The sequence below is a fragment of the Camelus bactrianus genome, chromosome 31 (genome assembly GCF_048773025.1).
Source record: "Camelus bactrianus isolate YW-2024 breed Bactrian camel chromosome 31, ASM4877302v1, whole genome shotgun sequence".
Classification (NCBI taxonomy): Eukaryota; Metazoa; Chordata; class Mammalia; order Artiodactyla; family Camelidae; genus Camelus; species Camelus bactrianus.
In genome coordinates this window covers 21,080,903-21,098,455 of record NC_133569.1, presented here as the reverse complement: position 1 = coordinate 21,098,455, position 17,553 = coordinate 21,080,903, and the positions used below count along the sequence as shown (strand labels likewise).

The 17,553-nt window shown below is 37.8% G+C and overlaps 1 protein-coding gene across 4 annotated transcripts in view; it reads left to right on the top strand.

The window, feature by feature from the left end:
- Nucleotides 1-1,907: 1,907 nt before the first annotated feature.
- Nucleotides 1,908-17,553, top strand: part of PPP3CC (protein phosphatase 3 catalytic subunit gamma) — a 68,142-nt gene continuing 52,496 nt past the window's right edge. For all 4 annotated transcript variants that reach the window (XM_074355591.1, XM_074355588.1, XM_074355589.1 and 1 more), the window contains exon 1: nt 1,908-2,270. In XM_074355591.1, coding sequence (XP_074211692.1) covers nt 2,222-2,270 — 49 coding nt within the window. In that variant the 5' untranslated portion in view covers nt 1,908-2,221. The remainder of the gene's footprint in view (nt 2,271-17,553) is intronic.

The window sequence follows — 17,553 nt, the reverse complement described above, 5'->3', positions numbered from 1 at the left end:
TTGTCACATTTTTTTTTCGCTGTGATATTTTATTTTTAACATGTTAAGTCTTTAAACTAGGTTCACTTTATTTTGATGTTATGGAGTGGCTCCAATTTGAGATCCCATCAGTCAGTTAATTTTTTCACTGCTATTATTGAATAATCCATCTCCACGTTGGCTTGCAATGTTTTCTTAAACTGTTTTTAGCCATCTTGTTTATGTTCTTCCAGATGTATTTTAGCATCTACTCTGCTGCAGGGACCAACTTTTTTGACCTTTAGACATTTACTCTGTTTGATAGCGTTGTGGAGCTCTGGTTACTTCTTAAGTGAAGAACTTCCTCGGGATACTGGACAATTCTCGAGTGGAAGCCTTAAGCCAACACCCAAGAAAACAGAACCAAAATCTATTCAGCTCCTGAAGTAATACAGCCTTGTTGGGGTTGCTATGAATGGCCTTAGGTAAAAACTGCAAGGCATAATTCAGACTCTGACTCCAGGGTATATCCTCAGCTCTCCTCCCAATACATAAATCTATATTAATGGGGTTTAGGTTTACCTCCTGTAGTCTTTTAGCTGGGAGCTGTCCAAAAGAATTTTATGCTATGATGGAAACGTCATATTCTACCATATCCAATAAGGTAGCCACTAGCCACAGGTAGTTACTGAGCATTTGAAATGTGGCTAGTGCACTTGAGGAAATGATTATTTAAATTTTATTTAATTTAAATGTACAGAACCACATCTGACTACTTATTGGTCACCACAGTAATTGTTAAGACTGGTTTTCCTGTTAAGTTGCATATACTTCCTTGGATCTTAGTTTCAATATTCCATTATCATGGCTAAAATCAAAATACTTTTGACTTTGCCAGGCACTATACTCGGTGAGGGAAGACAGTTTCTATTCTATTCGAGGGAAGATAGTTTCTAGAGTAGTAAGCCTAGAAGCTTACAATTTAAGGAAAGAAAGGTCAGTTTTTAACCTAGAGATCAGCCAGATTAAGACTCGATGGATACTTGCTCGTGTTCCACAGTAAGCGTGAGCGGGGAGGCAGGTACTGTGTCACTGCGTCAAAGGGGAGGACGGGGTTGCTTCTAACTGTGTAGATGACACGCAGAAGGTCAGTGCCTTGCACAGAGGAGGTCTGGCCCAGGGGCTCCCTGGAGCGACTGACGGTCCCCTTTCTTGTAAGTGGAAAGAAGTGAGGACATCGTGAAACCCAGCGGAGGGTCTTACCCACCCCCCACCCCCACTTGGAAACTGACACCGCCCCTCCCCTCCACTTCTGGATTGATATAGGTTGGACGCGAACGTCCTTCTTCCTATACTGCCTTCAACAAATGTGACAAATCAGGGGTTTAAATGGGCTTGGTGACTGGCGGGAGGGGAAACTAGGGGAAGGAACGAGGTCAAATTGATAACGACTCCTAGAGACAGAGTTGGGGGCGGGGGAGACCCAGAGGAAAGGGAAGGAGGCCTCGGGTGGAAAGGACTCGGAGGGTAGGGTGGCCCCAGGGGGACAGGAGGTTCAGGGCCCCGCCGAGCAGCTGCCGGGTCGCGCCGGCCGGGTCACAAGATGGCCGCTGCTCCGCTGGGGTTTTCGGTGCAGGACCAAGGGGCTGGCGTTCGGTGCTCCAGGCCCCGGCGGCGCAGGCAGCCGGGAAGGAGTCAGCTGCGGGGAGGACAGGCAGAGATGGCAGAACCGACTGTCGGAAGCTGGAGGAGAGGAAGGAAACGCGCGTGCGCCAGGCGCGTGTAGGGGCTGGGGGCGCGGGCCAAGGGCCTCCGCGCGAAGGGTAGAGTCAGGGTCACCGACCGTCCGGGACGCGAGGTCAGGCGGCCGCACCGGCCGGCGCAGCGGGGCGCGCGCTGGGCCTCGGCGCGGCGGCGGCGCGCGGGCCGCCGGGAAGTTGGGAGGGCGCCGGGCGGGAACGCGCGCGCGCGCACGCGGGCCCCGGCCGCGAGCAGCCGCGGCCGCCTGGGTTTCCTCCCTCAGCCGCGGTCGCGGGCGCTCCCGACTCGGCACGTCAGGAAGGAGCGGCCAGTGGGCCCGCATCGTGTCGGTGGGGTTCGAGGCCGGGCTGCCGCGGCCGCCTCCTTCTGGTGCCTGGGCCGCCCTGAGGAGCGGGGCCGGGGCGCAGCGGGCTGACCGGCCCCGGGGAGCCGAGACGGCTGGGGACGAAGGCGGAGGCGCACGTCTGGCGGTCTCCTGGACCGGGAGGAGGCCGAGGGGACCATGTCCGGGAGGAACCTCCACCTCTCCACCACCGAACGCGTCATCAAAGGTGCCAAGCGGGCCGGGCCTTCCAGTGGACCCGCGGGAAACAGCCCTCGGCCGGGAGAAGGCTCAGGGCGGGAGGGAGGGAGCTGAGGACGGGGGGCGGGAGGGCGGCGGGGGCCCGGGCTGCGCCCATCCCGGAGGAGGAGGACCTGGCGGGGGAGTGGGAGACGGGAGGCGGGCATCCCCACCCGGGCTGTCCCGGGGGGCGCCGGGCGTTTTCTGCTGCACCTGGACCCGTAGCTAGCCCGAGATGGCTCGTTTGTTTCCCCGTAGTGTCGGATTTCCAGGCAGGGTGGGGATTTCTTCTCCCACCGCCCCCAAAAGGGGCTGGATCCCTATCTTTTTTACGAGATATGATTCCTCTTTTCTAGTCTCTCGTCTGGTGAAGCCATCTAGGGTGATGCGGATAGGGAGTTAAGTAGACTCTTCCAAGTCAGATCCTTCTGCCCCTCCCCTTCTATAGGATCGGGTCTTTCTTGCCCCTTCCCCACCCTTTTTTTGGGATGGATACCATGTACCTTTTAGCCCACTTTCTCCAGCTCATCACAAATCACTGCTGTTATTAAAGGAAACAATATAGTGAAATAAATACAAATAATTCCATTTTATGATGTTTGAAAGGGATATACAGATTTCTTGACATGATGGCTGGGGTTTTATTTTCCTTTTGGCCATAGAGACTTGGAGAGTGATATTCTCTGATTCAGATGTCCAACGTAAACTAAAGTGTTCCTTACTAATGCTTATATGGTTTTACACTGTAGTTGTCTCTGCCCTTAAACGAAGAATAGTGGTTTGAACATAACCACTAATTTATGTGCCTCTTTTGTTCAGCCATAAGACTTAAGTACGACTCTTCTGAGTTTTAACACTCGGTATGAAAGCACTGTTTTATGAGAAGGGACTATACCTAGATCAGGTGTGTTAGTGGGCTCTGGATAAAGGGGTTAGCTGTAAGTGGGGAAAACTATTAAAATACTTTTATTTTTTCACTTTGGCAAATAGAAGGAGAAAGGAAACCAAAATTGGTGACAAGAAAACATTTTTTTTAAGGGTGAGAAAAATTACTGAATGTTCAACAAAGGGAGAGAATTTTACTGTTTAACTTAGGTCTTTTTCTCCCCCTAAAACACTAAGCATCATAAATGTTGATTGTCTACACTGTGTAAATTTAATGTGTAACATAGTTCTCCCCGGCCAAAGTCATCATCATAAGTGTTGATCATAAATGTTCATTATCTACACTATATAGTATTTGTTAAATATAATGGGATTTTTGAGATTTATCCACTCAGCATTTGTCTGGTATCATTAGGGACTTAAGTGAATTGTTCACATAACTGACAGCCCTTTAACTGCTAAATTATTTTGACCATTTTAATGTCAGTCTTTTTAGTATGTACCCATAAAAAGTATATAACCCTCTCAAGATTCAGAATATTCTAAACATAACCTTTTTTTGATAAATCAAGGTCACCGTTATGTACATTAATTTCTGTCCTGTGCAGTTAATATGGCCGGTGCATTCTGCTGTATAAGGGTGTTGGCAGTTTCCTCCTGAACTAAAATGACTCCTCATTGCTATACCAGTTTAGTGTTTTTGTCTGTTTTTAGTTTGTCTTCTCCAGTACTGTTCTCTATCTGTCAAAATATGACCTTCTAATCTGCCACTTCTAAGCTGAAGTAGGCAGGGAAACCAGATAAACCAGAATTATGTGTCAAGTCAGAATAAATAGGATCTGAGTGAAGCTTAGTGGCAGTCCTCAGACCTTCATGAATCTCAGATTCTGATCGCCATTGTAACATGTAATTTCCACCATAACATGCCATAAGATGGAAGGGAAAATTTTTAATGACTCTTTCAGACCCTTAAATATAGAAGTAAAGCAAAATAAAATGCAGTTAAAATGCAGGTGCTGGCTTATTACTAGGTATGCCCAGTTAAGTGAACACCTTCATAGTCTATGATTCAAATTTGCTTTTTGGCAAAATTATAAATTACTACATGTTGTTATAAGATTACTCTTAAATAACTGAAACATAAATGATTTCAGGCCCTTAGAATGTGTGGATTTATCTCATAGATAAAAACTATAGCATAAGAACTTGAACACAGCAATTTTGGCTTCTTGATTACTTATGTTGTTTTTTTTTCTGGATTTTCCTGAGTTTGAAGTATTGAGGTTTATTCTAAGAAAGTAAGGTGTCACTGTGTATATATAGCTAAGGTCCATTGTATTGGGTACTAAATCCTGACCTAATGTTATCTTGTCTGGCCAGAGTTGTCTGCATTTATTCACAGCTGGGGATCTTTTTCAGAGGTGAGACCACACCCCAGTTATTTTTGGTTCTGTCACTTCCTGTTAACTTTAAAGTCTCCTTAATTGTTTTGCTTGAGCAAATCTTGGCGAAGAGTGGGTGGGTGGGAGTGATTTGTATTTTAAGTGTGTTTTCAACAGCAACTTTCCTAAAATGAAGGACTAGATGGGTGGTTTTACTGCTGCTTCTGGAGCTTACTTGTGACCTTGCCTTCTTTTTTTTAACCTTGCCTTTTCACTTAAACTTTCTCTTCTTTTTTTGCTTCAGTAATCTCATCTGCAAAATGGGGTTAATAATACTTTGTTTGTCAAGCATCTCAGCCATGCAAATAGCATAACGGATGTGAAAAGCTTAGGAAAAGGTAGTATTATGAAACATGATAATAGTTTGATAATAGATCAGCAACTACATAAGCGGTTAGTAAAGAAATCATCAACATTGGAAAATATCAGAATTAGAAAGTGTGTAAGTTAGGAAACTGTCCCCAGCAGGAAAACACCTCTTCGAGGATACAAAGGACATGTGGGTGGATGGAATCCCATGGTGACAACGTATAAAGACCAGTAATACAATCCGCCTAGTACTTCCCTGGCAGCTGGTTTCTTCTCTAGCAGTTGAAGGTATTTATTTTGCGTTTAAAAATATAAAAATTCTTATGATTTCACTCATTCATTAAATGTGTATGGAGAGCCATCTGTAGTGTATTCCCAATAGGTGCTCATTTGTTTCATCTTTGTTTTAAAAATACTGTTTGTGTGAGCCTCTAGAACAGTCCATATGCACTTGGGGCATCACTACTGGTATCTGGAGTAGAAAACTAGAAACTCAAATAACTGAACTGTGAAAATCTTTCAGCTTGATTTTTTTTTTTTTTCTGGGTTCCAAGTTTCTTTTCCTGTTTGAGGGATTTTTTTTTTCTTTGACAGTGATTTTTATTAAAAAAAAAAAAAGAATAGTTTAGTCCTCTGGGCTGAATTTTTTCAGAAGCAAGAAGATTTCACCAGGAGCTACATGACAGATACGGAGAATCCATTGGAAGCTTGTTATCTGGCAGCCAAATGGATTTTAACAGAAAAGTCAGACTTCTTTTCAGTGGGTTGCTCTTATAGGTCTCCCATTCTCTTGGAATTCAAATATATAGTCACAGAATGTACTGTCATTTGTGGCACACTCTGGAGGCTGCTGATTCTTTAATATCCTGGCACTGGGAATAGTGTGGCTATGGCTTTCTTAAAAGATTTTAAGAACAGTAGTATGGGCAAAAATGGCATTTCCACGATGTACACTGAACCCCATTTCAGTCTCTGGCCTATTTCCCCTCTTGACTCCTTTTCTCCTTTTTCATATTATGAGAATGGATTTACCAAGGGTTAAAATTTTTTTCTTCTAAATATAAGCTTACCCTTGCTAATTATAAAATTTGAAAGGCAAAAGGGGAGAAAACAAAGGCTTCATATTTCCTCCTTCCAGAAACAACTGCTCATAATGCTTTTCAGGTACCGTTGACTCTGAACAACACAAGTTTGAATTGTGTGTCCACTTACACGTGGATTTTTTTCAGTAGTAAATACTACACTACCACATGATCCAAGGATGGCTGAATCCAAGGATGTGGACCTGCAGATAGGGAGGTAGCTAGGATAGGGAGGAACCACCGATGTATATACAGAGGACTGATTGTAAGTTGTACTTGGATTTTCTAGTGTGTGCATGGTTGGCAACCCTGACCCCTTCCTTATTCAGGAGTCAGCTATTTCCATCTGCTGGTATATTTTGAATTAAAGGAACACGGATGACATATTAAACCTTTTATTATGCAAATATTTCATATTATTTTAACACAAATATTGTACTTTTACCTAAATTCTTTCATAATGGTTTCAGTCAGCATGAAAATGACTTAAAAGTGCTTATGTCCATATTTTGCTGCTTATATTTTTAATCATTTGACACAATACCAACCCAGAAGAAACATTTTCAAGTATAAATATTCATTGTGAGCCTGTAGTTCACTCACATCTGTTGAATTTATCAACAGTATTTAAATTATGCTTAGTTTACCATTGTAATTAACAAGCTGCCAAACTATTTAAACATTGGAAATCAGTGCTCTTTGAGATTCACACCTCTGAGCAGAATTCTCAAACCTTGGAAAGGACATCTTAATTTAAACTTTTTTTTTTTTTTGAGCAGGAAGAAGGTTCTTTTTTACCGTATGATAATGGTTGTGATTGAAACCTTATTTATATTATTGATAATAAAGCTTTCTTCCATAAAGTAACATATTACCATATTTTACTGTAAAGTAAAAAAAAAAAAATGTTACTGGATCATTGGAGAGACAAATGTTAAGGACTCATTACTTAAAGTGAATTAAAGAATTAATTAAAAACCTTTTCCTAAGCAGTATCTGGTAATAGAATATCTTTCCATTAAGGTGACATTTTGGGGAAAAGCTAACTTCTAGATATATATGCCTGTGAGAGACAAGATTGTTCAGCTAATTCTGGTACTTGGAGTCGTTTGGGGGCTCTGCTGCTACTTAATTGTTAAAGGACTAATGGAAATAAAGGGGTGACTTTTAAATCATTATCGTCTTTTGGTACAACCATTAATAGAATATAACACTGTATTTTAAAGTTTTCATGTCTAAATTTTCGCTTTATTTTAAATTGCATAACTGAGGTCTAAAAATTTCAACCCAACCTAAGTGATACCTGACTTAGTTATCTTTATAATCTACCTAATTAATTACATGTATGCAGAGAGAAATTTTAATTCCCTGTATTCAGTTTTATTTTGTTGGCAAACTAGTGTTTTATCATTGGTGTCTTGGTAACTAGGATCTCTAGGCTGGGTGACAAAAAAATATGCTATATAAGCTGGCCAAGGCAATGTGTGTCTTTGATGGTCATTATTAGTTTTATTGAATGCTAACAATTCATGTTTTTGTGCAGTGTCTAGACAATAGCCCAAGAGAGTGAAATTCTAAATGAAATGAACACTAGGAAATAATTTGAGAATTCATTCAAGAATTACCTATGTAATCCTTCGCTAAAAGTGTTTAATCTGTATCCAGTTATAGTAAACAATCAGACAAATCCAATTTATAGGACTTTCTACAAGACAACTGATCTGAACTCTTCAAAAATGTCAAAATGATGAAAAATAAAAAAGGCAAAAGGACTATATTCTAGGTAAGAGAAGATGAAAGAGGAGTGACGGTCAAGTACAGTGCCAAGCCTAGATAGGGAAAATTAAAAAGCCATAAAAGACATCTTGGGGCCAACTGGGGGTATTTTAAAATGGAGTACACATTAGATACATTATATCAATTGTCTTGGGTGTATGAAACAGTATTGTGGTTATAAAGGAGAATATTTTTATTCTTAGGCAATACCTGATCAAGTATTTAGGTTGAAATGTTATGGATGTCTGCAATTTGCTTTCAAATGGTTCAGAAAAAAAAAGTTATGTGTTTGTCAAGAGAGAAAGCAAAAGTGGCAAAATGTTTACCATGGTTGTACGGATAAAGGGTAAATGGATGTTCATTTTACTATTTTTAACTCTTTAATAGGATTTCAGTTTTTCAAAATATGAAGTTGGGGAGAGAAAAAAGAATACAATTAAGAAATTTCTCAAAGCAACTAGGCCTGGGAAAGGCACGATCATATTTGAGTATTCAGTGGTGTCTTAGAGAAGGCAAACTAAAAAAAAAAGAACATGAGTTTTAAAGTACACTGTAGCAGGGGAGGAGGGTATGGCTCAGTGGTGGAGTGTGTGCTTAGCATGCTTGAGGTCCTGGATTCAATCCTCAGTACATCTATTAAAATAAATAAATAAACAAACCTAATTCCCTCTCCCGCCCCAGTTAAAATACGTTACAGCTGATGTGGAGTGGAGGCAACTTGTTTAGCAGGAAAAGAGGTTGTTGCAGTTACATGATGGTGCTTGGAAGAACATGCAGAAGTAAGGATGAAGAAACAGAGTACATCTGACTATGGAGTTGAGAGGATGGGTAGACTGGAAGTTTTGGAGAACTGGAAGAGGTAAAATGAAGAAGAGGAGAAGGAAGAGGGCTAGCTGAAGACCACTAGGGCAGGTGACAGTGCCTCCATTAAGGAGAAAGCAGGATTATTTTGATGGCTCTGTGTTTTAAAACAAACACCCCAAAACTGAGGCTTCATCACTTTATGAATATAATCCAAAATTATAGATAATTCAAGCATTACCCAGATGGATACTGTGATAGATTTGTTTCTATTTTATTGGCCAGATTGAAGTGAGTAGAGTGGTAGAAGGATAAAATAAATATCAAAAAGCACTAATAAGGAAAGGAGGTAGAAAGGATTTTCAAAGTGTGTTTCCCATCCCTGTTAATCACACCACTTACCCATTTAGTCACTGGCTCAGATGACAGGGCTGGGAGTCAGGCCAGACTCCTTATCCCCTTGACTTCATGTCCCATTCTGCCAGACTCAGTTCTGTGGACTTCTGGTCTCTACATAACCTTCTGCTTCATCTCCTTCTCTTACTTCTCGCTTATGCTATGCAGTAGCCTCTTGCTAGGGCTGTTTAGTTTCCACGCTGCCCTCGTGATCTGCGGATAATGTAAAGGATCATTCTTGTGCGTGAAATCCGTCATGAGCACTTCCAGCCCGTAGGATAAACTCTAACTTTGTTGATGTAGAAGTTCCCTTTGTGTTAAACCTCTAACCTTGTGTTACTTCCTCCTCATTTCACACTTCCATTCCCAAACCTCCTTTCCTATTACTCATATTTCCCTAGAATGCCATGTTTTGGTATATCTGTGAATGGGTTCTTTGCATTACTTCTATGTAGAATCTTATCCCCTAATTTACTAGCCCTATTTGTCTTTCAAGATTTAGCCAAGAGGACATCGAGAAGCTTTTTCTCCTTTACTAGGAGACTATATGAGTAATGGTTTAAGAACATGGGCTTTGGAGTCAGATGTACCTGAATTCACATTCTGCCTCTTTTAGTATCTGCATGACCTTGGACAAATCACTTAACTTTGTTTTAATCACAGTTTCCCTGTCTGAGGAAGAGCGATAATAAAACGTAGCTTGTAGGACAGTTGTTTTTATTAAAAAACACGAAGTGTAGTGACAGGCATATAGTAAGCTCTCCGTAATTGTTAGCTGCTATCATTGTCATCAGGAGGGTTAGATACTGCCTCCTGTATGCTCCCCTGAGCAGTCTCATTGCTTTACAAACTTCATTAAATATTTTTATGTTCACTACTCATTCTAATTAAAAAAATTTTTTTAAATGGAGGTACTGGGGATTGAACCCAGGACCTTGTGCATGCTAAGCATGCACTCTACCACTAAGCTATACCCACCCACCTCCATTCTAATTTCTAATTAGAAATTCTTTCTAATTCATTCTTTATTTATTCTGAGCTGTTCTCTTCAAGTGCAAGGACCATATATTCTTAATGCTGAATACGACGCCCAGCACAGAGGTGCTCAGTAAATGTTTAAGTAAGTGAAAGCATAAGAAGATTATTTTATTGAAGACAGTGCAGGAAGGAGCGTAGGCTAATTATTGGTCATGTGACTTTGGTTATTTTTCCTTGGTTCATGTTTAGAATAGGAGATAACAGTACCTACCTCAGAATTTAAAGATTGTATTTCATATTGTATTATGTAACGTGCTTAGCATAGTGCCCATAGTCGGTGCTTAAAAAGTGTTAGCTATTCTTTATCCATTTGACTTTAAGTGGTATATGTGAAATGATAGTTTGAGCGTTGTATTTTATATTTTCCAACCTTAGTCTCCTTAGCTTTTGAAAGGACTTAAGCCTAAAATGCTTAATAAAAATGGTGAAAATTTCCTTTTCTATAGTATAAATAGAATTTTGGAAATCATGTATTCATAAGCAGATATTTGATGAGTTTCTACTACAAGCAGCACATTTCAGGGTTATCTTCAGAAGCTTAAATGCTGTGTTGAAAAGTACTCAGTGTAGCATATGATAACCTCCCAAAAATGTAACAGAAAATTAGAACGGTGGAGCTTTTTATGACTAATACCACTGGGAAAAGCAGATGACTAAACTGTAGGCTATACCTGGTGTGAAATGTTTGCTCCTTCACTCTATAAATTGATAATCCTTTCAAGTTTAAACTTTGTCGATCAGTGGCCTTAAAAGGGTAAGAATTTAATTTGTGGGTTTTTTTGTGTGTATATGCCTAGGTACGTTTTATTCTTGTGACCTAAGGCTTTGTGGAAGTTTGAAAATAAAATAGGATAGTTTTAGTGAATGGCCAGGGTATAAAGGTAATTCACGGATTTACTTGTGAAAGCAGATTTTATTATTGTGCATTGTTTTGTTGAAAACATATGATGTCACTTTAAAGTTCTTGTTTCTGCAGACTCGGGAGTTCTGGGACTATCGAAGAACAGAGGGAATAATCTCAAAAAGCTTGAAATTACAATTCTAATAGGTTATGAAAGTGTCTGAAAGGTACATATGACTTTCACTAATAATATTTAATATAACCTCTTAAGCAGTGTTTAACTGGTTCATGATTGGAAAGGCAGGTGAGTAGATTAGGAAATAAGTCCGCAAAAGTAGGGCAGGCTTGCTGGCTTAAAATAGGAATGAAAGCAGGGTTATTTGTAGTGAACAGAGATAGCTATTTAGGTAAATCCTAGAGCCCCATGAGGGTAAGACCATACGGTAATCTAAAAATAATAGCTTATAGGCCAGTAACTTTTAAGGTTTATCTTTTATACTAGCTGTGGGCTTACAGTGGTCGTCACCAATGTGGCCTTTCTCTTTTTTGCAGGTCTGCATCAGATGTTGGGCTGATGAAAATACGTATCATTTGTGTAGTGGGTGCATACTGTAGCAGTATACTGAATTGAATTTGACCATGAAAAGGCTGCAGAATTTCTTCAGTGTACTTTAGGAACTTAGTTTTTAAACCTTACTAGATTTTTATTTTGATAATTATAGACTCACAGGATGATACAAAGAAATATACAGGATAGTCCTGCACATCCTCCCCTAGGTCTCTTCCAGTGTCAGTATCCCATACCGCCACAGTACAGGACCGAAAAACTGACGTTGGTACAATCCAGAGAGTTTATTCAGATTTGACCGTTATACACAGACTTGTGTGTGTGTGTGTGTGTGTGTTACAGCTCTGTGCAATTTCACATGTGTGGAACTACCACCACAATCAAGGTACGCAACTGAACTATCACCACAAGACTCTGGACTCTTGTGTTACTTCCCCTTTGTAGCTAAACCCATCCCCTGTAGAAACTCATTTTTATAGTTTGGTTATTGTTCTGAATCATGTGCAAACCTGATTTGATTAGAGTTTTTGCTTCTGAGTTGGAAGCATTGTGAAAATGATTTTTATTGAAATACAGGTAATCTAACTTCAACTGACTCATGGTTAAAAAAAGTTAGGTTGAAATATGTTAGCAATTTGGGAGCACTAAAAACTTTCTTGGAGATATATATATATATATAAGCCTATATATATATATAGGCTTAAAGTGATGATTCTGAACTCTGGTTACCAACCAGAGTCACCTGTAGAGCTTAAAAAAAAGGTGAAGAAAATATGGGTACCTTGGCCTCATTCCAGATAAATTTGGAAAGCAATGTTGAATATAAAAATGCAGGTTGCAAAAGGACACACAGTATGATACCACGTATGTAAAAATTATGAATATACTGTATTTTGTGTGTGTGTATATATATGTATATATATTTGTGACAAAATTATATACATATGAGAAGGATACACAACTACTTAAAGGTACTAATTACCCCTGGGTGGAAGGAAAAGGATGGAGGCTGCCTTCAGTTATATCTGTAACACTTTAGTTCTTAAAAAATATTTGAAACAGATACGGCAAACTTAATATTTTAAACCTACATGATAGGTGCATGGGTATTTGTAGTATTTGTATTATTTCCTATTCTATTTTATGTAAAATTATTATTTGAAATATTTCATTAAAAATATACATACATACAATATATTACATGTATGTCTGGAATTTGCTCTTTTCTCCTTTTTAGTATACTTTCTGTTTATTTTATTTTGGTGCCCAGAGTGGAGTGCTGCTGTTACAAACACTTAAAAATGAGGAAGTGGCTTTGGAACTTCCAGCATATCCAGCTCAAGGTTCAGTGCCCTTTCCCATGCCCTTCCTTCGTTTCTGTAGCCATCTGCTGAAAACCCCTGTATAATCCTCCATACTGTCTGTACAGTGCAGTGTGTTGCATAACTGTTCTGTGTTGATGTTATATCTTGTTTTATATTAATTATTTTGTCTGCTTAAATAGAACATACATTTCTTTAAGGTAGAATCCATGTGTTAAAATTGTATAATCTACACATTACCTACACAGTGTGAGCACGTAGTAGATGCCAAATAAATAGGGAATTCTGTAACTTAGTATATAATTACCTCCCTCATATTTTTGAATTTTACTCAAAGAACCCTTCCAGCTCTTTGTCTCCTTCAGATTTCAGAACTTCAGGTTTTAACAAATATCACTATTATCCAGGATTTTAGGAAGCCCTGTTATAGTCACTTAGATTTATTCAGTTATTGAATGTTTTGTTTAACTGTGAATTCTGTAGTATCTAGAATTGTGTAAAATCCTTTTGTTTTCATAAGAGTGTATCTTGCATATAAATGTTACTTGTTGCGTGTTACATCTGCGTAGTTCTCATTTGAACTTAAATTTAAGTGGCTTCTCAGGGAGATTATTTTCAGTCTAACCTGTCTTTTATTACTTTGATTTATGTATTAAGAAAAAGTATTAGAGATTTATTTGGTAAAGCACTATAGCCAAAGAGCTTAGTCTCTGGAATCAACTGACCTGGGATCAAATTCTAGCTCCTCCAGTTACTAGTTGTGAGATTTTTGACAAAGTTTCTAATTTCCCTAAACCTTGTTTCCACATCTGTCAAATGGGGATAATAATACTTCATAGAGTATTATGATGTTAGATGAGACAATATATGTAAAGTCCTTAGCATAATGCTTATCGTGTAGTTAGCACACAACCAATAAACATGCTCACTGTTACTACTGCAACTCCAGTTAAGAAAATTGAGGGGAGAGGATACAGCTCAGTGGTAGAGTGCTTGCTTAGCATGCACGAGGTCCTGGGTTCAATCCCCAGTATCTCCATTAAAATAAATAAATGAGAATAAATAAATAAAAATTACCTCCCTCCAAAAAAATTTTTTTAATTGAAAAAAAGAAAATTGAAATCTGAAACCTATATTGAAAAGCGTCTTTTGATACTTTTGACAGCACAACATGAATAATTCAGCATCAGAGATTTTAGCTAACTTGTTATTAGCAAACTGAATGTATTAATAAATAGAGGAATGCATTATTACCAAGGAGGGTTTAATCTCAGCAATGCAAGTTTGGGTTAACATTTGAAAATCAATTAATATAATTATATATTAACAGAATAAAGGAGAAGATGCATTTGATTACTTCAGTAAATTCAAAAGAACTATTTGACAAAAATTCAACACCTCATTTATGATTTAAACAAAATACCTCTAAAAAACTCAAATTCTCTCTAGAAATAGAGGGAACTTCCTCAGCTGATGATCATTTGTGAAAATCCTATAGCTAATGTCATACTTAATGGTAAACTATTGAATGTCTTTCCCCTAAGATTAGGAATAATATAATAATCATCTTTCTTGCCACGTCTGTTCAATGTTGTAACTAGTAGTGCTAGCCACTGAAATAAGGCAAGAAATAGAACTAAAAGACATACAGACTGAAAAGGAAGTAAAACCGTCTCTATTTGCAAATTGCAAGATTTTTCATATAGAAAATCCCAAGGAATCTACAAAATAACTATTAGTAATTAAATTTAGCAAAGGCAAAGGATATAAAGTGAATATACAAGAAATCAACTATATTTTTATATACTATCAGCAAACAATTAATACATGAAATTAAAAAAAATTCTTAGAATATCAACCAAAAACCATAAAATAGTTAGGAATAAGTTTGACAAAAATATGTAAAATCTCTGCACTGAAAACCACAGGACATTGCTGAGAGAAATTTAAGACTTAAATAAAGAGAGAGTTATAGCATGTTCATGAATCAGATAATACAGTATTATTAAGATGTCAGTTCTCCAAACTGATTTATAGATACAGTGCAATCTCAGTCAAAACTGCAATAGTATTTTTAATAGAAATTAACAAGTTGATTCTAAAATTTACACAGGAAAAGGCCGAGAATAAGCAAACCAGTTTTGAAAGGGAAGAACAAAGTTGAAGGACTCACACTACCTGCTTTCAAGACTTCCTGTAAAGCTACCGTAATCAAGAGAGGGTGGAAAAGGTAAAAGGCTAGAGATACAGGTAAATGGAATTGAGTAGAGTCCAAAAGTAGACCCACGCATAAATGGTCACTTGATTTTTGGCAAAGCAATTCAACAGTGAAAAGAAAGACTTCACAATAAATAGTGTTGAAACAACTGGATAGCCATATGGAAAAAGTGAAATCTGACACTTACCCTATACAAAAATTAATATTGGATCATAGACCTAAATGTAAAAGCTGAAACTCACCATTTTTATTAACTTCTAAAAGAAATCTTAGAAGAAACCTTTGTAAGCTAGGGTAGACAGAGTTTTCTTAAGTGCCAAAAAAGCATCAGTTATAAAACTGATAATTGGACTTTATCAAAATTAAAATCTTTTGTTCTTATAAATATGTTTTGCTAAGAAAATGAAGAGGCAAGCCATGGACTGGAGAAAATATGTCTGTCTTACAATGGACTTGTATCAAGAATATGAAAAGAACTTAAAATTCACTAATGAGAAGCCAACCAGCAGAATTAAAAAATGAACAGAAGATTTGAACAGACAAGTCACAAATGAAGATGTACAAATGGTCAATAGCATACAAGAAGATATTCAACATCATTAGCTACTGGGGAAATGCAAATTAAAACCACAGTGAATTACCCACTGCACATCCATCAGAGTGGCTGAAATTGAAAAAGACAATTACCAAATTATGACAAGGATGTGGAGTGACTGGAACTCTCACGCACGGTTGGTGGGAATGGAAAGTTGTATGACTGCTTGGGAAAATTACTTGGTGGTTTCTTAATATGGTAATTATACACCTGTCATCCTTCCCTGGCATCCCACCCCTAGGTATTTACCCAAGGGAAATGAAAACATAAAATCTAAACACGAATGTTTATAGCAGCTTTAGTCATAATAGCCAAAACCAGGAAATATCAGCAGGTAAATGGATAACTGCGATATGGTGTATCCTCACAATGGCGTACCACTCAGCAGTAAAAAGATACGAACTGCTGATAACACAGATGAATCACAGAATCGCTATGCTTATGAAAACTACTGGACACAAAAGACTGTACACTGGGCAGTTCCATTCATATAAAACTAGAAAGTGCAAATTTATCTGTAGTGACAGAAAGCAGATCCGTGCTTACCGGGTGCTAGAGACAGAGGAGAGGATCTTTTGGGTGTAGTGGAAATGTTTTATATTTTAATAATGGTTATGCTTTGACAAACAGAGACGTGTCAAAATTTATTGAATTGTGCACTTTGGTAGGTGTAATTTATTGTACTTAAATACACCTCAATAAAGCTCATTTTAAAAAAATAAGTCATGGAACCTGTATGCTAAAAATTATACAGGATTTAGTGCAAATGACTTACTTTGGCTAAAATGAAATCACAGGTTGATAGGCTACTGCAAAATTGAACTGAAACCCTGAGAGAAGGAAATAAATGGAGACTCCCCATGAACGAGGGACTAGTAGTTTGCTTTAGAAGAATACAGTTTACTTTGAAACATTGCCTGGAGTTGAAATGCCTCCTTTTAAAAGTATGCTTTAAGGATAAAATGTTTGCACTTTATGCTAGCTTTGCTACGTGGGTGTATCTTTAGTCATCTTTTGTACTTACAAAGACAAAAAGAAAAATGAGCAAAGGATATGATGTTTATAGATAATTTATAGATGAATAAATTCAGATGACCAATAAACGTGAGCTTATAGTTGTGTAAACAAAGATATGTGTTGCCACTTTATTCATAATAGCAAAAATAAAAAATAAGAATAACTGCAATGTTTAATAATAGCAGATTAGTTAGATAAATTATATTATTTCCATGATGCAAATTGAGAGAGTTCTATTGTAGAAGAATATTTGTTGGTGTGAGGTAATTTTAGTAGTTTAATAAAAATTCAAAAGACAGATTACAGTATTGCATAGAGTATTATAAAGTATTTAAATATTAAAAAGATTAAGATACACACCAAAATTTTAATAGTGGTTATCTTTGGTGGATGGCATTTTAAGAGATTTGTTTTTGTGGTAGTTATTGTTTTTTGTGCTCTTTAGTTTTTTAAAAATTCTTTTTTTAAAAATAGAAGTAGAGTTGATTTATAATATTGTGTTAGTTTCAGGTGTACAGGATAGTGATTCAGTTATATATGTATATTTTTCAGATTATTTTTCATTATAGGTTATTACAAGGTATTGAATATAGTTCTCTGTGCAATACACTAAATCCTTGTTGCTTATCTGTTTTATATATAGCAGTTCGTATCTGTTATTAAAAAACTCTTTTGGGGGGGAGGGTATAGCTCAGTGGTACAGTGCATGCCTAGCATGCATGAGGTCCTGGGTTCGATCCCCAGTACCTCCATTAAAAATAAATAAATAAATAAATAAACCTAGTTACCTCCCCCTTAAAAAAACCAAAACCAAAATTCTTTTATATTGAGTATATAGTATGTCTGATGCAGAAAAATAGATAAAGAATAACTTGAAGATGAGCAGGTTGAACATTGATACTACATGTGTATTCATTATGCTGTTCTTTCGATTTTTGTAAATTCTATGCTTGAGAATTTTAAAAAAGTTTTAAAATAGCTT